Here is a 21,206-nt window from a genome sequence, read left to right as displayed (position 1 = left end):
TCCGTCCTGTGCTGATTAAGTGACGCTTATCCCTTTAAATGATACTTACGCTTGTTAGAAATATCAAAGAATCTCGAATCGTTTTTCAATAAGGGGAGACTAGGTGGGGCCAATAAAAATATCTTCCGAATAGGCGTGCCTTCATTAATTCTGTTCTTGCGGTTATTTTCTTTCATCGCCAGTCGTTCGTTCTTGTTTCGTAGAATTTTATCGACGAGTCTCGCTTAGACCTCCTAATACTATGAATCGCTGAGCTCCTTCTCCGTGGGTTGAATACTCCTCCTGGCTCTAATAGTCAGCCTCTTGGCTTATTTGTGGAGCAGTGGGAGGTGTAAGTTCTACAAAAGTGGAGCTTGTGTTGTTCACTAGAAATATAAAATTCTCTCCTGCGACTGGCTGAACTGACAGCGTATTATAGCTTAAAAATTTTCTTCTATTGTACTGAGGACTGCCGTCGTATATCATCTATGGTATGCACAATAACCCTCATTCGCTTAATATTAGCGTTGGAAAGCGCTAGACAAATAGAAAATTAACAGAAGTCTACACAAATAGCTCAAAAATGGAAAAGGCAACTAGGCCTGGGTTGTGCGTGTAGCATCCTCGGTTCAAATTAGTCTTACCGATTTCCTGACTCAGGCAATGCCTTCCAATCTACTAATTTTTGTTGACGGCCAGGTTGTCCTACGGAGGTGTCTAGTATCGCTGGCGTATATAGGGAATCTCAATATCTCTTTTTGATGATGGGTAGAAAAATGGTCCAATATACATTAAGACAAAGCGGACAGCTCAGTGTGACCACTTGTAGGTTATCATTTGAGGAAGGAGTTTGCTGTGAACTGACCGTAATGATTGTGAGAATTTAATGTTATTATAGCTTCTTTCATAGAGAGAAAATTTGGGGGTCATCACACACCGAGCGATAAACGCGCTTTGGTGAGCTGACAGGGTAAGTAGGAGAGGAGTCAATTAATCAATTTCTTTGCCAATGTCCAAGACTGAAAACAAGACGACTCAGATCTCTGGGAAAGCTAGTGCCTTTTGAAGATTAATTAGGAAGTATGGGGTTAGAGTAATGTAGTCCCACATTCCAGGGTAGTTACATGAACAACAATGTCTTTGAGAGGAGGTATGGGAAGTGCTTGCTCTTAATTCATCATTTATTTTAATTGCTAATTTAACGGCGATATTATTCCACAAGGCTCATGAGTAGTTGAGTGTAGCTTTAGAACGCAAAGCCCCACTGTGTTCATAAATTTTTTTCGCCTCATTAAAAAAACATCTTTAAACCAAGCAATATTTATTTTTCAGATTATAACAACCAATTCGATGCAAGATCAATTGGGCTCAAACATATCAGCCACTGATAATATACAAGCAGCACGTGAAAAGAGTAAAAAGTAAGTACTGTATGAAATCCTATTCAAGTAGAACCGAGGCGAATTCCGTATAAGATGATGGAATAGGAGCAGCTTTGTGTTTGTCCTGCTTCTTCTGGAAAGTTTCCGCAGTTCGGCATGTCAGTAAAATGAAATACATTATTTCTTTTGAATGTCATACTTAAGAACGGCGAAATGAGTTTGAATTCGTTTTGGTAGTTCCTCCTCGTGTTCCAATGGTACATGAACCAGATACGGATAGAGATTTAACATGCAAATGCAACAACAATGTGATCCATATGGTTCACATTGTTGTGGCATTTGCATGTTAAATCTCTGTCCATATCTGGTTCATGCACCATTGTAACACGAGGACTATGTATCGATCTAGGCGAGCCTCTATAAGGTGAAAGCGAGTTCAGACCCAATTCGCCTGTCAAAAGAAAATTAGCGTTTTTTTGACGTCGGATGCTACCAGCCTCCAAATTCCAACCTACGCTAACGCTAAAACTCCATCGCCAAAAATATCTAGAACAGTACCAAGTGCGATGGAGTTTTAGCGTTAAAAAGGTTGGCAGATTTTCCTACGAAAATCGCAAGAATAGGCAATCAGCTGACGGCATGGTACTACCTTGTACTTAATTTGCTTTAATATATATTGCAGGGATTCGGCTTAAGTAAAACTCTCTTCTAATTATTAATTTTCCCCTTCCTCTCTCTTCAGTGCAAAAAATTTCAATTGTAATTGTGAACGTAGCATAACACCAACAACAATGCGTTTAATTAACAACAACGAAAAGAAGGCTGTGAAATTGATCGATTCAACAACACAAACGCTTAGTACTGGCGATATTGTTATAACAAAGATTTTCTTCCAAGATGAGCAAGGCAAACCCAAAGAGAAAGTATTGACATCATCACCCAAACGTACTGGACCAGCAACAATTGGAGCGGCGACAACAACAACAACACCGCCAAAGGTGTAAATATAGTACATATTTGATTTTTTTTTTATGTCAACGAAAGTTACTTAGAAATTGTAAATGTGGCAGCTAACAACAACATAGTAAATACATAAATATATAATATTATTGAGAAATAACTAATTAAAATATATAGTAAGTTGAATAGTCATTTACATGTAAACATAAAAAAATTATACATCCTAACATGCAATAAGTGCTATGTTGTAATCTTGCATAAAGTACTAAGCGAGAATTTTTGTTAAGCATCTACAGCTATACTCATTATTTATTCGTATATATGTACTTTTTTATATAACATTTTAAATTCTAATTATTGTCAAATCAAAGGCTGAGTGGAAGATAGTTCTATATTAGCAGATATTTTAAATCCGCACTAATTATACCTATGTAAATGTTGAAAAAAAGCTCTATGGTATAGCTTTCTTTTCTGAGCTATCTGATTTGTCACATTAGCATTCGAAATATGTAGATCGATCTTTCGCTCAGCAATTAATACGCAAAAAAATTATTTGTTTTTATTTTAAATTTCAAAAAGTGAGTATTATAAAAGTATTCATCATTGTTAATATATGTATATATATCAAAATCATTAAATAATTTTTACACGCATATCTAGATCTAAATGGTGAACAACTTAAAAAACAACTTATTGACCAGAAGATGTGAGAGTATGGTTAGCATAAAGATTCGAAATTTCCGATCTAGGTGTGCGATATGATAGGCAGCTTACAATCATTGTTAGAGGGGAATAAAAAAAATATTTGGGCGATAACCAATTAATGTTCATCCATCTCTTTATAAAATATAAATTGTATATTTATAGATGTTAAATAAAAATGCTTATATACACATAAATAAATACATTAATGTAAAGTGCCTCTGTATATTAAGCGAAGCATTTGCTAACACGTTTATATTTCACTTTTTATTTGTTGCTTGCTGATAATAGCAAAAAAGAGGGAATACAAAAAAATTTCAAAAATTCGCATATGAGTGCGAATATAAAAACATATTTAGCGCTTTTCACCTTAATTTTCGCGTCATAAACTGTACTACAAAGTAAATTTGAGAATATAGAGATAGCAATATCAATCTCGATTCATATATGAGCTTTCGTGTTTCGAAGTTGTGGATTCGAAAAATGCTTATTTTGTGTTTATTTGAACCATTTTTGGTTAAGTACACGTTATAAAATAAATTTCATAAGCAAACTTTGAAGCAACATACATATTTCGATTTAGGAAGTTAACTTTGAAACACATCTTTCACTTCTTTATGCTAAAAAACTTGATTTGTTATCAAAAACAATAAGTTTATCCTTGGGAAAGGCATTAAGTAAAATTTATTACTAAAGTAATGAAAGTATTGAGAATCGAGAGCTCTATACTCATTTATCAAAAGTGTATATCCTTTGTTGTGCTTCGTATTTAACGTTGAAAATGCATTTCTCATAATTTTTAAAACTTCTCTAATGGCTCGAAAAAAAATCACAAGAGCTTTTTATGACAGATAGTTAAAGAATTATATTGCCAATTAAATACAATTTAATTGATATATAACTCGAAATCTCACTTCTCATAACTAAGAAATGAGAAGCTGATATTGATGGAAGAGTTGTCTAAATGGAGCACAAAATATAGTAAACAAATTTTGAACTAAATTAAATACTAAAAAGCAAAATAAAAAGGAAAGAAGAAAAAAAAGACGAAGACAAATAAATAAAAGAGGTAGAGGAAGAAAATGGTAAGATGTTACAGGATTTTAAACTTAAATTTGAAATATCTGAGTGCAAATTAAAAATTTTTCTAATCAAATTCGAAGTTTTGCATACACCATTAATGGTTTTATAAATCAAATTTCCATGGTTTGACAACAAATTTATTTACCAAAAAATAAACTGATGGTGATATGCAAGCGATTCGAAATTTCGTAAATCAAATTCAGTAATTTCGAAATCAAGACGAATTCAATACAAGGTGACGCTGACATGCTTGTTGTTGCAGATCTTCCCAGCAAATCTGGCATCGCAGGATGTCAGTAAAGTTAAATAACGGTTACTTTCCTTTGATTTGACATACTGCCACGGCGAATTCAGTACAAGGTAGTATTATCTCAACAGCTAACTGTTTGTTCTTGCGGTTTTTCTGGCAAAATTTGGTATAACAAGATGTCAGTTAATTAAAATCAATGTAAATTTTCTTTTGTCTTGACATTCTGCTGCACGGCGAATTGGGCGTATTTGCTTTGAAACCAACTTGTACAGATTCGCCTTTGCATATTGTTATATGGCCCATTGGTCGGAAACCGCTTTGCTATCTTGTATAGATTCGCCTTATTCTAAATCAAATTAAAAACTTTTCAATGAAATTTTGAGTCCTACAAATGAAGATGCGCTATTTCGAAATTAATAGCAGAAAAAAAGTGTGGGAAATTTAATTCTAATTTGGCGCAATGTATGGAACTTTTTGTAGACACAACAAACGGGCCATTTTAAAAAAGATTTTACAAACCTTCAGCTGGAATGTGGGGTTTGCGAAAAAAGTAAAAAATTTTTAAAAACTTATCACCGGCGTTATTGTTGTAAAGACACTCTTCGCAGGTTTAAGGGAATATTATCAAACATGTGATAGTGATATGCCGGTTATAGATATAGGAGTGTTACCCGCAACTAGCAACTTAAAGTCGGGCTAGTGACTATTTCGGAAATAGTTTTATATGACTAGTTCGAGTAGACCCGATTCGGAATATTTTCGAAATCCATAACTGAAGCGTTTTTATGGAACGATATATCTGACAATTCAATTATATACATATGTTTATACACATATACATAAGCACACTTGTGATCACAAAAATTGCAAAAATGTTTGCAAATGACATAAATATTTCATAATTTGTAAATGGAGCTTTCAGAAACATTTTTAATGAATTTTGTTATAACGAGGCGCAATTTTAAAGTCGCCTAAAATTCTGTTGTTGTTTGACAATTTCAAAAGCTTCGAAAAAAATCGAAAATTGCAAATGGTACCTAGTTGAACTGTCCGGTCAATAAAGACCTCACATAAACTCAATGTGTCAAATGTATTAATGGTACCAAAAATGTCAAAAGTTCTACATGGAATTATCACAAACTTTGTGAATAGATAGTTTTGCTGACCAATCAATTTCGGTAAAACAAATTACAAGTTAAAAGTCTCTTGAGATTCACATCGATTTGTGAAAATCTCGAAAGGGTTATTTAGCTTTTCGGAAAAAAAACTGTGAAGAAATATATTGAACTGCGTACTCAAAAGCTTTCTGAAAATTTCATCTAACATTTTTCAAGTTTTTATAAAGGTTTTCAAAACATTTTGAATTTTTCCTATTTTGTGATTTACGAAACAAAATGGGAGAGAAGAGTGACGGCTTACGCTTGTTAATCATTTTGGCAGCTATTTTATTTGTGTTCATATATGTTTCTTTGTATTTAGTACACTGTACGGCAAATCGTATGTTTTTTTGGGTATGGATAAGTAAATCCCAATTTATCCGTTTTGTCCAAGTTATTTTGGAAATCAGGATATGGCTTTCGAAGTTCGAAGTCGAAACTTTCGTACTTTTGTTAAAATCGTATAGGCTTTCTAAGTTCGAAATTGCACCTTTCAATTACACTGTGCAACAGCCGACTGGGTATTGGACCAAACCCACTTTTTTGTAGAGATTGAGCCTTATATAGACAGAGTACTATCTCCGTTTTTCGAAGTTAGCCTCCAAAAAATAGATACCGGCTTTCGAAGTTCGAAATTCTACAATTCGAAATTTTATTTTTTTTGTCTACGTGATCAGCAAATTAAAAAAGCAAAATGTGGTCGTGGGCCGCCTGTTTCTTTTATTTGAATGGCTGAATTCTTTTTCTGAAAAATGACAGTACGAGCAATTCCAGTGCAGAGTATGAAAGTAGTAGCCAATATCATGACTTTTCACCTCGTGTAACAGCTGTTATACAAAATTTCTCAAAAAAAGAATTCAACCCTTCAAATAAGGGAAGAGACGACCATATTTTACTTCTCTAATTTGCTGAACGCGTTAAAAAAAAAATAAAATTTCGAAATGTAGAATTTCAAACTTCGAAAGCCGATATCTATTTTTTCGAGGCTAACTTCGAAAAACGGATATAGTACTTTTTATACTTAAGCCTCAGTCTTCAAAAAAGTTGGTTTGGTCCAATACAAAGAAAAAAAAGTTCATTTTGTCACATAGTGTTATATGAACTTGTATGGGCTTTCGAAATTCAAAATCGACCTTTCGTAGCGTGCTCCGTCTATCACACCAAAGATACTGGGTTCATGTCCTGGGTAAAGCAACATTAAACATTTAGAAACAATTTTTTTCAATTAGAAAAAAATTAAAATTCATCTGCCTTGCAGATGCCGTTCGGAGTCGGCATAAAATATGTGGGTCAGGTGCCGTCAATTTGTGAGAAAAGATAAAAGAAGCACAAAGCTTCGAAGGTTATCGCGTCTTGCTTATTTATTTTTTATTTTATGTAATGCGGGGCTTATGTCAGATACATTTCAATTTCTTAACCTTTGAAGAACTTGACAGCCATCTGTTTCTGAATTTTTAGCTACCAGTCTTAGAAAATTGAAAATAAACAAATCTAGAACTTTCAAATCAAAAAAAGAAGGCAGGTTATTTTAACTTTTTTTTTCAAACCAAAATTAAATATATTATAAAAAATTCCGATTTCGAGCTTCGATGGCCTACACCTACGTTTTGGATGCTAATACCAATTTTTTTAACGAAATAATTAAATTTTCCTCTTCACACATAGCTAATTACTTCATTAACGCTGTTTGAACAAAAATTTTCGTTTTTTTTAAATAATTGAAATTGAAAGCAGCCTAGAAATTATTTATTGTATGAGGAATTGAGCTCAATAAGCGTCTTAATATAGAAAACTCGACTAATTACTTCATTAGCTGCGTGTGTGAAATAGATATAACTTATGAAAAGAGAAGAACTGCTATTTTGCTTAAATCACAAACTTAACAAAAATAAGTGTGGTCCAATATCCAGATGAGTGCTTCTTATTAAAAACATTTTTTTTAACCTTATCGACTAATTTAACATTGAAAATGCTATTTTCAACTTTTCAGACGCATTAGCGGTGGTGTTATCAAAGTTAAAAAAAATTGCCTAAGAAGAAGTTTAGAAATAATTTTGTCATTCTGAGGATCGGAATCTGAGCAAAGCTAAACAAATATCAAAAAACTATAATGCAAATGTAATAAATTCAAATGGGCAAATAAAAATTAAGTATGTACGAAAAATGCCGATTAGTTAAGCTTTGCAAATATGCTACATAGAAACATATTATCTTAATAAAAAATAGAGCTTGACGCTTTGGATTATTGCGCGTCGACAGGCCATTTCATTCGTTGTATGTGTGGGAGAGACATAAGAAGTGTAATTAGTTAATTTTTTTTTAACATATATGAAACTAGTTTGTGTTTTATTTTTACTACTATTGCATTGTATATTGTACATATTTTTCTAGCAATTAGCAAAAAGGTGTAATTCATGTTTTGGTTAAAAATTTTTGCTTTTGACTAAAACTATATATTATTGAAGAAACTATTAATTTACATAATCGGGTTGTTCATAGCCATACTAACTGAGTTACTATTAAAAAAAAAAACAACAATATTAAAACATTAATTGAATTATTATGCATAAAAAATATATTTACAATTGTATGTGACAAATAAAAGCATAAATTTGAAAACAACAAAAAAAAAAAAATAATATAATTAATAATGGAGTTAATTGCATTAAAATAGTAATTTTTTTTAATAAAACAAAGTAAACTAGTATTACAAAATTTATGAAAACTATAATTTGGTAAAAATAAAATAGAAAACTAAAAAAAGCATATCAACATAGTTTAAGTATTTGCGTGTATGCGCATATATATTTAAATGATTTATATGATTTGACCTAAAAATCTTTGATTATACATAAAATCATATTAAATTTTAAAGCTGGAAGCACTTATACTCGTATGTACGCGTATATGTACTAACATATACAAAATTTATTGAAAGCTTATGAACGAAATGTGTTAATTATAAAATACATACATATGTAAATGTATACACATACCAATATTATATACATATAATGAAGGAACACTAAAAGTTAAATAAAATGACTAATGTAAATCGAAAAATGTGAATAAATAAGTAAATATAAATAAAAGGCAAAACCTCATTTAATTAAAGAGTAATTTTCTCATGTAAACTTTGGGGTTTATCCGTCCAATAAAATCATGGCTGAATGCGTTTGTAACACTTCAACCGTCGTAGGAGTGCGGGTTCAAATCCCACTCCCGGGAGAAAAGGCTTTGAAGAGATTGACAAGCTATAATCGAAACAGCTGTCGCCTTGTCCGTCCTGATGTCACGTTGTTTAAATTTTTCCCAAATTATTAAATAAATTATAAATTAAAAGTTGCTTCAAATAAATGTTTTGATACATTTAAAGCAATTACGGTAATCCCCGCTTAAAACTCATACAAATCATTGTTTGCTAAAAAATAGGCAAATTAAAATTCACATGAAAGAACAAGCAAAAAAAAAAGTATAAACAAGTAAGGAAGGCTAAGTTCGGGTGTAACCGAACATTACATACTCAGTTGAGAGCTATGGAGACAAAATAAGGGAAAACCACCTCGTAGTAAAATGAATCTAGGGTAACCCTGGAATGTGTTTGTATGACATGTGTATCAAATGGAAGGTATTAAAGAGTATTTTAAAAGCGAGTGGGCCATAGTTTTATAGATGGACGCCATTTAGGGATATCGCCATAACGGTGGACCAGGGCTGACTCTAGAATTTGTTTGTACGACATGGGTATCAAATGAAAGTGTTAATGAGTATTTTAAAAGGGAGTAGGCCTAAGTTCTATAGGAGGACACCTTTTCGAGATATCGCCATAAAGGTGGACCAGGGGTGACTCTAGAATTTGTTTGTACGATATGGGTATCAAATGAAAGGTGTTAATGAGTATTTTAAAAGGGCGTGGGCCTTAGTTCTATAGGTGGACGCCTTTTCGAGATATCGCCATAAAGGTAGACAAGGGGTGACTCTAGAATGCGTTTGTACAATATGTGTATCAAATGAAAGGTGTTAATGAGTATTTTAAAAGGGCGTGGGCCTTAGTTCTATAGGTGGACGCCTTTTCGAGATATCGCCATAAAGGTGGACCAGGGGTGACTCTAGAATTGGTTTGTACGATATGGGTATCAAATGAAAAGTGTTAATGAGTATTTTAAAAGGGAGTGGACCTTAGTTCTATAGGTGAACGCCTTTTCGAGATATCGCCATAAAGGTGGACAAGGAGTGACTCTAGAATTTGTTTGTACGTTATTGGTATCAAATGAAAGGTGTTAATGAGTATTTTAAAAGGGAGTGGGTCTTAGTTCTATAGGTGGACGCCTTTTCGAGATATTGCCATAAAGGTGGACCCGGGTTGACTCTAGAATGCTTTTGTACAATATGGGTATCAAACGAAAGGTGTTAATAAGTATTTTAAAAGGCGTGGCCTTAGTTCCATAGAGGTACGACTTTTCGAGATATTGCCATAAAGGTGGACCAGGGGTGGCTCTAGAATGCTTTTGTACAATATGGGTATCAAACGATAGGTGTTAATAAGTATTTTAAAAGGGAATGGGCCTTAGTTCTATTCGTGGACGCCTTTTCGGGATATCAAAATAAACGTGGACCAGGGGTGACTCTAGAATGCGTTTGTACAATATGGATATCAAATGAAAAGTGTTAATGAGTATTTTAAAAGGGAGTGGGCCTTCGTTCTACGGGTGGACGCCTTTTCGAGATATCGCCATAAAGGTGGACAAGGGGTGACTCTAGAATTTGTTTGTACGATATTGGTATCAAATGAAAGGTGTTAATTAGTATTTTAAAAGGGAGTGGGTCTTAGTTCTATAGGTGGACGCCTTTTCGAGATATTGCCATAAAGGTGGACCAGGGGTGGCTCTAGAATGCTTTTGTACAATATGGGTATCAAACGATAGGTGTTAATAAGTATTTTAAAAGGGAATGGGCCTTAGTTCTATTCGTGGACGCCTTTTCGGGATATCAACATAAACTTGGACCAGGGTGACTCTAGAATGCGTTGGTACAGTATGGATATCAAATGAAAAGTGTTAATGAGTATTTTAAAAGGGAGTGGGCCTTAGTTCTATAGGTGGACGCCTTTTCGAGATATCGCCATAAAGGTGGACCAGGGGTGACTCTAGAATTTTTTTGTGCGATATAGGTATCAAATGAAAGGTGTTAATGAGTATTTTAAAAGGGAGTGGGCCTTAAATCTATAAGTGGACGCCTTTTCGAGATATCGCCATAAACGTGGACCAGGGGTGACTCTAGAATGCGTTTGTACAATATCGATATCAAACGAAAGGTGTTGATGAGTATTTTAAAACGGAGTGGGCCTTAGTTCTATGGGTGGACGCCTTTTCGAGATATCGCCATAAAGGTGGACCAGGGCTGACTCTAGAATTTGTTTGTACGATATGGGTATCAAATGAAAGGTGTTAATAAGTATTTTAAAAGGGAGTGGGCCTTAGTTCTATAGGTGGACGCCTTTTCGAGATATCGCCATAAAGGTGGACCAGGGGTGGCTCTAGAATTTGTTTGTACGATATGGGTATCAAATTAAAGGTATTAATGATGGTTTTAAAAGGGAGTGGTGGTAGCTGTATATGTGAAGGCGTTTTCGAGATATCGACCAAAATGTGGACCAGGGTGACCAGAACATCATCTGTCGGGTACCGCTAATTTATTTATATATGTAATACCGCGAACAGTTATCCTTCCAAGATTCCAAGGGCTTTCGATTTCGCCCTGCAAAACTTTTTCATTTTCTTCTACTTAATATGGTAGGTGTCGCACCCATTTTGCAAAGTTTTTTTCTAAAGTTATATTTTGCGTCAATAGACCAATCCAATTACCACGTTTCATCCCTTTTTTCGTATTTGGTATATTAGTATGGCATTTTTTTCATTTTTAGTAATTTTCGATATCGAAAAACTGGGCGTGGTCATGGTCGGATTTCGGCCATTTTTTACACCAATATAAAGTGAGTTCAGATAAGTACGTGAACTGAGTTTAGTAAAGATTTTTATCGATTTTTGCTCAAGTTATCGTGTTAACGGCCGAGCGGAAGAACAGACGGTCGACTGTGTATAAAAACTGGGTGTGGCTTCAACCGATTTCGCCCTTTTTCACAGAAAACAGTTATTGTGCTAGAATCTAAGCCTCTACCAAATTTCACAAGGATTGGTAATGTTTTGTTCGGCATATGGCATTAAAAGTATCCTAGACAAATTAAATGAAAAAGGGCGGAGCCACGCCCATTTTGAAAATTTCTTTTATTTTTGTATTTTGTTGCACCATATCATTAATGGAGTTGAATGTTGACATAATTTATTTATATGCTGTAAAGATATTAACTTTTCTTTTAAAATTTGACTTTAAAAAATTTTTGTTTAAAAAGTGGGCGTGGTCGTTCTTCGATTTTGCTAATTTTTATTAAGCATGCAAAATTTCATCATGATACCTTCAACGACTGCCAAATTACAGCTTGCAAAACTTCTAAATTACCTTCTTTTAAAAGTGGGAGGTGCCATGCCCATTGTCCAAAATTTTACTAAGTTTCTATTCTGCGTCATAAGTTCAACTCACCTACCAAGTTTCATCGCTTTATCAGTATTTGGTAATGAATTATCGCACTTTTTCGGTTTTCGAAATTTTCGATATCGAAAAAGTGGGCGTGGTTATAGTCCGATATCGTTCATTTTAAATAGCGATCTGAGATGAGTGCCCCTTTCATCAAGATACCTCAAAATTTACTTAAGTTATCGTGTTAACGGACGGACGGACGGACGGACATGGCTCAGTCGAATTTTTTTTCGATACTGATGATTTTGATATATGGTAGTCTATAATTTTATCAAAATACCTCAAAAATGACTCAAGTTGTCGTGTTAACGGCGGACGGATGGACGGACGGACATGGCTCAATCGAATTTTTTTTCGATACTGATGATTTTGATATATGGAAGTCTATATCTATCTCGATTCCTTTATACCTGTACAACCAACCGTTATCCAATCAAAGTTAATATACTCTGTGAGCTCTGCTCAACTGAGTATAAAAAGGCAAAAATTTGTTAAGTGTTCACTGTATAGGCGGTGGCGGCGGCGGAGCCGGCGTACTGAACAAACACTGAATTTTTCTATTAAAAAAAAAATATTTAGCAAAGGTTTTGTTTATACTTATCCGGGGTTTTTGTCTCAAAATCTCACGGATCGTTCAAAAAATTTCAGAAGTAGCTCCTTGCGGAGGCATTATGCTTCGTTCACTTACTCCAGGCAGGCTTTGTCCCTAACCCTGGTTGTTGTTGTTGTTGTAGCAGTGCTTCGCCCCATCCATGGCTAGGCCATGTTATGCGATTTAAACTCACTTGGTGTGACCAATTGGCGCCAGTTGACAAAGCGAAGAAGCTACTGGCGCGCCTTGTCGGATGGCCATAACCGTTTAAACGGCTAAGCGCCAATTAAGTAAGTAAGTAAACGCCAGATAGGGCTACGTATCTTGAAAGTTTTCTATTTTTGAGATACATCAACCACATCACGTACATATGTTGAACTTTATTTTTTGCCATTTGTAGAACGCGTCTGTGAAAAATAGGTGTTTAAAATTAAGCGATACTATTAGTTGACTAAATATTATTATTTTGATAATAAAATCTACAATTTTATTGTCACATAAAGGTATTTATGTCAGATGTTATGTGTCTCACTTTACGCCACGTATATATGTGCTGTCAGTGGAAAATTGATTGCATTCCAACGGTGACGGTTTGTATCTGCTTAAAGGGCTAACTAAACTTCCTTAACCCTAACGCCATAGTCGTAACCATACCCATCTCCGATGTTTTCGATTAAAGGTGCCTTGACCTAAAAATCGTGAAAATTTCATAAAAATGAAGAAAACGCAAAAAATTACAAACATATTCCACAAAAAATAAGTCTCTTAGTCATAACGTATCCAAAACAATGAATAAAATCTACAGAAAGTTATTAAATTCACCAACTCAAATATTTTTAGGTTATGGATATGGCGAGAAACAAAAAACCAATTGGTTGGCTATGGTATGTTTATGGCGTTAGCGTTATGGTATGGCACCATTAATCGATTACATTGATTTCCGTAAGGTAGGTTCGCTCTGCTGTTTTATCTGGTTATGGTGATATCGTTATAAGTCACCATTAATTGGCCCTTAAGCCATAAAATTTAACAGTTTTTAATAATGAAGTTTTTCATATAGAACGTTGAAGGCAATCTTATGCATTACAATAACATCGCGTTTGTAAATATAAAGGAACTTTAGACTTAGCAATTGAAGCTTGTTTCATTCACATACAAAAATGTGCGAAGCATGGTTCTAAACATTCTCACTATACAAGAAAAATACTTTCTAACATGTTTTTTCTGCCACTCATTTGTTAAAATGCAGTTTTTAACTGTGAAAAATGTTAACAAAGTACCAACGAGTGGGAAAAATAATTTCACTTGCCAAGTGTGAAAGCACGCATAGCATACACTCAAACTTTCGTTCCACACTGGTTTGACATTTCGGTCAGTGTCATACGGCCCTGTGTTGGAAAGAGAAGGAAACAAACATATCTTACTTGTATACCTTTACAATGATTGTACAACAAGCTCTAAGCATTTCATGCGTGAGTTCTATGCTCACTTTTTTTCCCTATTCTCCTCTCAATCGTTATTTTGGCGCTGTATTTTTATAATCAGCTGAGCAGAGCTCACAGAGTATATTAATTTTGTTCGCATAACGGTACCCCGTAACGGCATAAACTAATCGAGATAGATATAGACTTCTATATATCAATATCTGGGCGAAAAAAGAAATTTCATTTAGCCATGTCCGTCCGTCCGTCCGTCTGTAAACACCATAACTTGAGTAAATTTTGAGGTACCTATCTTAATAAAATTTGGTATGTAAGTTCCTGGGCATTCATCTCAGATCGCTATTTATAATGAACGAAATCGAACTATAACCACGCCCACTTTTTCGAATATCGAAAATTGAGAAAAACCGAAAAGTGCGATAATTCATTACCAAGGACGGATAAAGCGATGAAACTTGGTAGGTGAGTTGAACTTATGACGCAGAATAAAAAATTATTAAAATTTTGGACAATGGGCGTGGCACCTCCCACTTTTAAAAGAAGGTAATTTAAAAGTTTTGCAAGCTGTAATTTGGCAGCTGAGTATGTAATATTCGGTTAGACCCGAACTTAGCCTTCCTTACTTGTTGTAAATGATCTTAACGTTGAATGCAATACCGAATATTAAGTAAAGGGACATCGCTGGCAGCTCATGAAAATAGAGCGATACTACGCAATAGTGTAAAACTATCCCCCACCTCCTTCCACCAACACAATAAATAAAAAATAATTTGCATTTGTTATAATCATTTATGATTTTGTTTTTAATTATCTTTTCTTTGTTTCTTTTAAATTAACAAATAACTTTTATAAACTTTATAAAAGGGATATGAATACAATTTTACAATGTTGCCATATGACGTGTTTATGCATATTTATGTAGATATTTAGGGTATTATATATTTGTTTTACAAAGTTTTTTTTTTGTCCTCAATAATAAAAACACATTAAGGCATTACAAAATTTCATTTTCAAGCAATAAAAACAACATACAAACACACAGCATTAAATTTCAAAAATTTCTTAAAATGTTGCTGTAACACTTTTTGTTTTCAAAACTTACATACATACTTACAATAACAACCAATTCACAAGCAAATTCAATTACATATTTGTCGGCACATAAGGGTGGGTCGGTTAGGTTTGCATTTGTCTTACTGCGATAGCGTATAAAAAACAACGCACTTAGTCTCCTTTTAAAGTCGCAAGAAGGTGAAAAGTGAGGGGAAAAGTATAAAAGCATCCGTACCGTTAAGTCGGTTAAATTTTTTCTTGTTATCGCTTCCTCTCTCTGCTTGTATGCTATTTTTTGTTTCACACTTGCTTTCAATAAAAATTTATATAGGTAAAAGCGAGTAGACAGCACAAAAGGAAATGCCAACAGGGTTGAATTCAAGAATTGAATGGTGTACAACGGGTCAAGGCAAAATTATTGAAATTTAGAAATTGAAAGATATTGACTTTTTGTAAAAATTAGTAAATTTTTTTTGAGTATATGCAAATTTTGTGGTCCACAGTATGCATAGAATTTCTCGGTACAGTCGCGCTACTTTTTCCCACTATTAGAAAGAAAATATAAAAAAAAAAATCATCCCATCCTAATGCGCATCATTGCACAATGAAACTTTATACCACTACAACAAATGTCATACAAATTTTATATTTTTTATACTCCGAGAACTATTTATGTTATATATCGCGATAATATGAATACCCGAATAAATGAACACCCCCAATATGAACACATTTTCGCTTCCACTGAATACTCTTAAACATGAACTTTGGGCAAAAGCTCTAAAATTTAGAGTCTAAATATAAACGTCAAATGATTTCTTATAAACTTCAAGAGTTTCAAACAAAGTATGCGAGAGACAATTTTTCCGAAAGATTTATTGCGCTTCTCTTAAGCGCTCGATAAATCGACGGTAGACGTCCCAATTCGTTGGGGAGAAAGACGTAGAAGACAGAAGCGCGGGGATGCCATATTTCTAAGATAATGTTCCAATCCTACCACGTTGGACGCACAAAGTTGCTTATATCTCTAAAGAGAGAAGACTTAAGGCTCACGATGGGCATACTAACTGGGCACTGCGTTTTGGCGGCATATGCTTATAAGTTAGGCCACGTCAGTAACTGCAGATGTAGGAAGTGCGAGCTGTAGGAAGAAAAGTTTGAATACGTCCCGTGTTCGTGTCCTGCTCTTGCGAAGTCAAGGCTCCGGCTACTAGAGGCGATAGAGTTGCCAAATCATGAGGCAAATATTAAGCTAGGTCCTAGAAAACTTCTAGTATTTGGAAAAAAGGACGAGGTATTTTACAAAGTAAGTACTGGTACCTAATTGCGGTTTTTCTGTTTAGTCGACAAATAAAGTCTGGTAACATTCAGTCTATGTATAGTGTTTGTTGACCGGCCAGTTCAACCTAACCAAACCTTAGTTATGCAACTGGCGTCTATCGAAAGCGGTTTAATGTTGAGCTGTATGGTCTTTACCTAGATATGTAAACCGTACAGCATAAACTGGTGCGCTGTTTTTAGACTGCTTAATATTAATTGCTTTGTGAGGATGTGCCACGTTTTTCGTTATCTAAATATTGGTTATTTTTTTAAGGTAATTATTTGGAAACTTGGTGAAACAAAATGGGCTAATGAAGATTTACCTAATAACCTATCGTTTGCAAAATCACCTAAGCACAAAGTAAAGAGATGCCGCCAGCTCATCATACTGCCCCAGAAATTATTATAAGATATTCAGTCATGGACTCTCAACATGCATTATGCTTTTATAACACCAATAAAGCCTCAGGTATATGTGAACCTTATTATGCCTAGAAAGAACGGCTCAGCTCGCTAAATCTATACTTAGACAAAGGGATCTCGTCGATAGAGATCTTTCGATAGATTTGCTGTTCTAACGTCTGTAAGTGGTTTTGATTACTGAGGCCAAGCTTTCAAATAAGATGCGTATTAGGCAGCTAATGAGAATAGACAGAAGTGGGTATGAGTGGTTGCATAACTGGGTAAAGCGATCGCTAAACAAAGGAGGGGAGAAATTTGAATCTTTTAGTTAGTATGTGATTTTGTTTTTTTGTGTTTATTTGTATAAATTAATAAAACAGTTTATTTTAATTAACGGATTTCGTAATCAATAAACAGTGGATTTTTGCACTTTTCTTAACCATAGTTCTGCCGACGATTTCAACACCTATTTTTGGCCGACGCTACCCCGATGACTGCCAGAAAAAAAGTGTTCAACCCGTTACAGTTGTCTATGACTAAAATTATAAAACCCTATTTTGTATTTTTTCGACTTAAAATTCATTAAGTTAAGATGTCACGGAAGATGAGTTAAAAAAATTTATTAAAAATATATTTTTTTTATTAAATAATTAAATAGTCACCCCGGTGGGCTCGTCAGCCACATACGTTGTAAAACAGTGTAAATGACTAAAATTATAAAACCTTTTTTTTTTTTGTATTTTTTCAACTTAAAATTCATAAAGTTAAATTGTCACGGAAAATGAGTTAAAAAATTGTATTAAGAATATGTTTTTTTGAGGGGAGAATGTAAAAAAGTCATCCCAGTAACTCGTCGGCCGAAATAGGGTTAAATATGAACAATCTGGCAAAAATGAACAGGCCTAGTTTTTATTAGTTCATATTATCGCGAGCTCACTGTGTTTAAAAGAAAATTTACAAGCTAATTTAAAAAATTTAGTTTTAAAGTTTTTAAAAAATTTATTAATTACAAATATTTTTTTAATTTTAGTAGCAGACAGTCGGTGTACTCTCGTTTCTGAGAAATTTTGTGTTATCGTGCTTTCATTAGCTTAATTATACCAAATATGTATTTGTATGTTTTTGTTTTTTGTACACATCATAACATCATGTGCAGTAAATTAAAAGCGTGTTCTTTTTGGCGATTCACATTAATTCACTTTTTGTCCCACTTACGCCCCGATTCTAGTGTGGTAACAACATTCTTCACCACGGTAACGAAATCATGTGGCAACTTTTACACCCTTTTGGTATTCTACCCGCGAAAGTAGCCGGATAATTTTTTACCCACAAAAGTAGGTGGTTACATCGAAATAACCACACAACAGCTGTTGTTTAGAAAAAGGAAAAACTGAAAAATAAAGAATTGTAAGCGCAAATAAGTAAAGATAATAGTAAAAAAGTGTTGCCTCTTGCTATACATATTTGTTTACATTATGTACTTTCACAGAATAAATTACAATACACCTATGTAGAAACTTCTCATGCATAATATGCATATACACATCGTCCCGTTTATTCGTTAACCTCGTATCTACAAGTGAGACATTTTCGGTAAAGCGAACACGGTTGCCACACCATGTTTTCATTTGGGACCAAAATTCACCGAAAAAAGGACCAAATTGATGTTTTATTTTATTAGTATAAAATACAAAATTTTAGGATGTTTCCATATACAATTTTACTAAACATAGTGAAAACTTTCCTTTAATTCAAGCTGAACAAACAAATATATGTGCATGCAACCAAAAATGGTACCATATTTTGACATAGGATTCGTCTATGTCTTTCACCAACCAAACGTTGTGAACCTAGTTTTGGTCACAAAGCTCTTGGTTCAAGCATTATGTTGTTGATTGCAATGAAATAAAATGTATAGTGCAGTTAGGTTTTAGTAAGAAACGGTTCAAAATTTGCGTTCTTGTGTTGCCGAACTATGTATGTAGAAAACTCAGTAAATCATAAATGAAACTAGGCAATTTGTTAGTGCTATTTTTATAGATGCTTACTTTTTCCCTTAACGTTTAAATTTCATATCAGAGCCTAGATTCAGTAAGTGTGAGTTTTGATCCCAGGCCTCAATGGTTCTGCTAGTACCTACGGGAATAATTTTATACAAAACATTTCTTCCGAAATCAAATCACGTTTGCATTTGCTTCCTTCTGTCTTCGAGTTAAAATATTTCTTGTGCCAAGATATTTAGTTTTCAATTACCTTGCGTAGCTTAACACCACAATAGTCCTGGAATTCCTTGACCCCTTGAGCTGGGTGAGAAATATTTAAATATCAACGTGCCAAACGAGAAGTAATGCATAGAATTTCTTTGTATAAGGTTTGAAAGTGTTAGGCTCACGGCAGAGTACTCGCTATAAGCTATGCTAGGCGAGAAGCAATTTTTATTTTCATATATTTTACATAGTGTTGTATAACCGATCGAAATATCTAGCCGTTATTAATATTATTATAAAACAAGAGTTTTTTTTTGATTAGTCGGTTATTTCATCAACAATTAACGACAATGTGTTTGCCAACACTTTTCTTTTTAATGCCTGGCATAAATTATATCCTAGGGAAATGTTATTGTTCTGGTACACTTTATTTACTGAGCATTTTTTATGGTGAGAGTTACATTGAAGTAAATTCAAAATTATATGAAGGCTAACGAAAGTGTGGCGAATTTTTGGGCAATATTGTGAATTTTTACCTGAGTGAAAAAGAAAGAAAAAGTACCAATCGTGGCTACTGCCTAAAAAGGACCAAGATTGAAGAAAAGGGAGCAGCGGACCAAATGGGGTTGGAAGGGACCATTTTTAGGCCAAATGGACCAAAGTGGCAATCGTGAAAGCGAGAAAACTACCTTTCAAATTTCTCCATAGATACTGGTGAGTTTCTCGGTGATGACAGCGTTACCAATTGGGCCAGAATCGCGAATAAAAAACTGGTAACGATATTCGGTTACATAATGTTCTGGGAACTATTTTACCGGCAACGCTCAGAATCGGGGCGTAAATGAGATTTTTCTTAATTAATTGAACAATTAAAAAAAAGCGTTTTACGACTAACTAATTGTGTGTTTTGCATTGTTTTTGTTTTATTTATTTTTTATGCATGCCTTTGCTCTTTTTAATTAAATTTAATTGGTTTACTTTATTTGGTTAACTATTTTTATTATTTGTTGCTTTATATGGCGTTAGTTAATTTATTTTTATTGTTTTTATATTTATTTTCTGCAGTTATATGAAGAAGAAGAAGAAGCTCTAGGGCTCGGAAATTCTTCTTCATATAACTTTTGAAAGGCCGAAAATAAAAATAAAAACAACAACATTTATTTTCTGCATATCAAATATGTTTGTACATATGTTGTGTGTTTATATGTTTTTTTTTAAATGTATTTTATACTTATTTATCAACGTTCGTAAAAATTTCATTTGTTTCGCTATATTTTTTATCATTTTTTCTTATTTGTTATCTATCTAAATATGTTTGTTTGTATGTATGTATATAAGTTTGTTTATATGTATTTAGAGATAATATAATTAATTAATTATATAACAATGAGATCATGTCATGTAGCGCATTATTTCACGCAACGCATAAAGCAATTCAGCCTGATTACGGGCCTCCATTATCATTAGATTAACATGGACCTGCAAATAAAAAATAGAAAAACAATAAAAATAAGAAAGGTTTAGATAAATTCGTAAATATAAGGGGTTTTGTTCAATAAAAGTGTATACGTATGTTTTCCAAAAAAAAAAAAAATAGTGCTTTGCGATTGCAGGTATTATTGAGATCGGGTCTCACAAGTTTATTTCAAGTGAACACCAGTACAAAAACAAATATGACAAATATTTTTTTAGACATTTTTTAGGTCTATAAAAAATTTTAGAAAATTTTGAATTTTTGATTTCAGAAACATTTAACTGGGTTTCTAAGTTCACATAAAGACAAAAGAGCTATGCAATGATATATATATGATGCATAAAACAACGGACTCGACCTGTTGCAAATCGCAACCACACGAATGGGGTAACTCCTTGTTATACTCAGCTGAGCAGAGCTCACAGAGTATATTAACTTTGTTCGTATAACGGCAATCCGCAACGGCATAAGCTAATCGAGATAGATATAGACTTCTACATATCAAAATGATCTGGGTGAAAAACAAATTCATTTAGCCACGTCCGTCCGTCCGTCCGTCCGTCTGTAAACACGATAACTTGAGTAAATTTTGAGGTATCTTGATGAAGT

At 33.8% G+C, this 21,206-nt stretch overlaps 2 protein-coding genes across 20 annotated transcripts in view; one reads left to right on the top strand and one right to left on the bottom strand.

Moving 5' to 3' along the window:
• The window catches only part of egl (Egl_like_exo domain-containing protein), a 101,469-nt gene extending 92,857 nt beyond the window's left edge, over positions 1-8,612 (top strand). For all 3 annotated transcript variants that reach the window (XM_067775376.1, XM_067775375.1, XM_067775377.1), the window contains 2 exons: positions 1,312-1,400; positions 2,104-8,612. In XM_067775376.1, the coding sequence (XP_067631477.1) occupies positions 1,312-1,400; positions 2,104-2,365 (351 nt within the window). In that variant the 3' untranslated portion in view covers positions 2,366-8,612. The remainder of the gene's footprint in view (positions 1-1,311; positions 1,401-2,103) is intronic.
• Positions 8,613-14,910: 6,298 nt separating this feature from the next.
• Sesn (Sestrin) overlaps positions 14,911-21,206 on the bottom strand; it is a 516,933-nt gene continuing 510,637 nt past the window's right edge. For all 17 annotated transcript variants that reach the window (XM_067775363.1, XM_067775371.1, XM_067775366.1 and 14 more), the window contains one exon: positions 14,911-20,602. In XM_067775363.1, coding sequence (XP_067631464.1) covers positions 20,516-20,602 — 87 coding nt within the window. In that variant the 3' untranslated portion in view covers positions 14,911-20,515. The remainder of the gene's footprint in view (positions 20,603-21,206) is intronic.

The sequence above is a fragment of the Eurosta solidaginis genome, chromosome 3 (genome assembly GCF_040869045.1).
Source record: "Eurosta solidaginis isolate ZX-2024a chromosome 3, ASM4086904v1, whole genome shotgun sequence".
NCBI classification, from domain to species: domain Eukaryota; kingdom Metazoa; phylum Arthropoda; class Insecta; order Diptera; family Tephritidae; genus Eurosta; species Eurosta solidaginis.
This window is presented reverse-complemented; position numbering and strand designations above follow the sequence as displayed.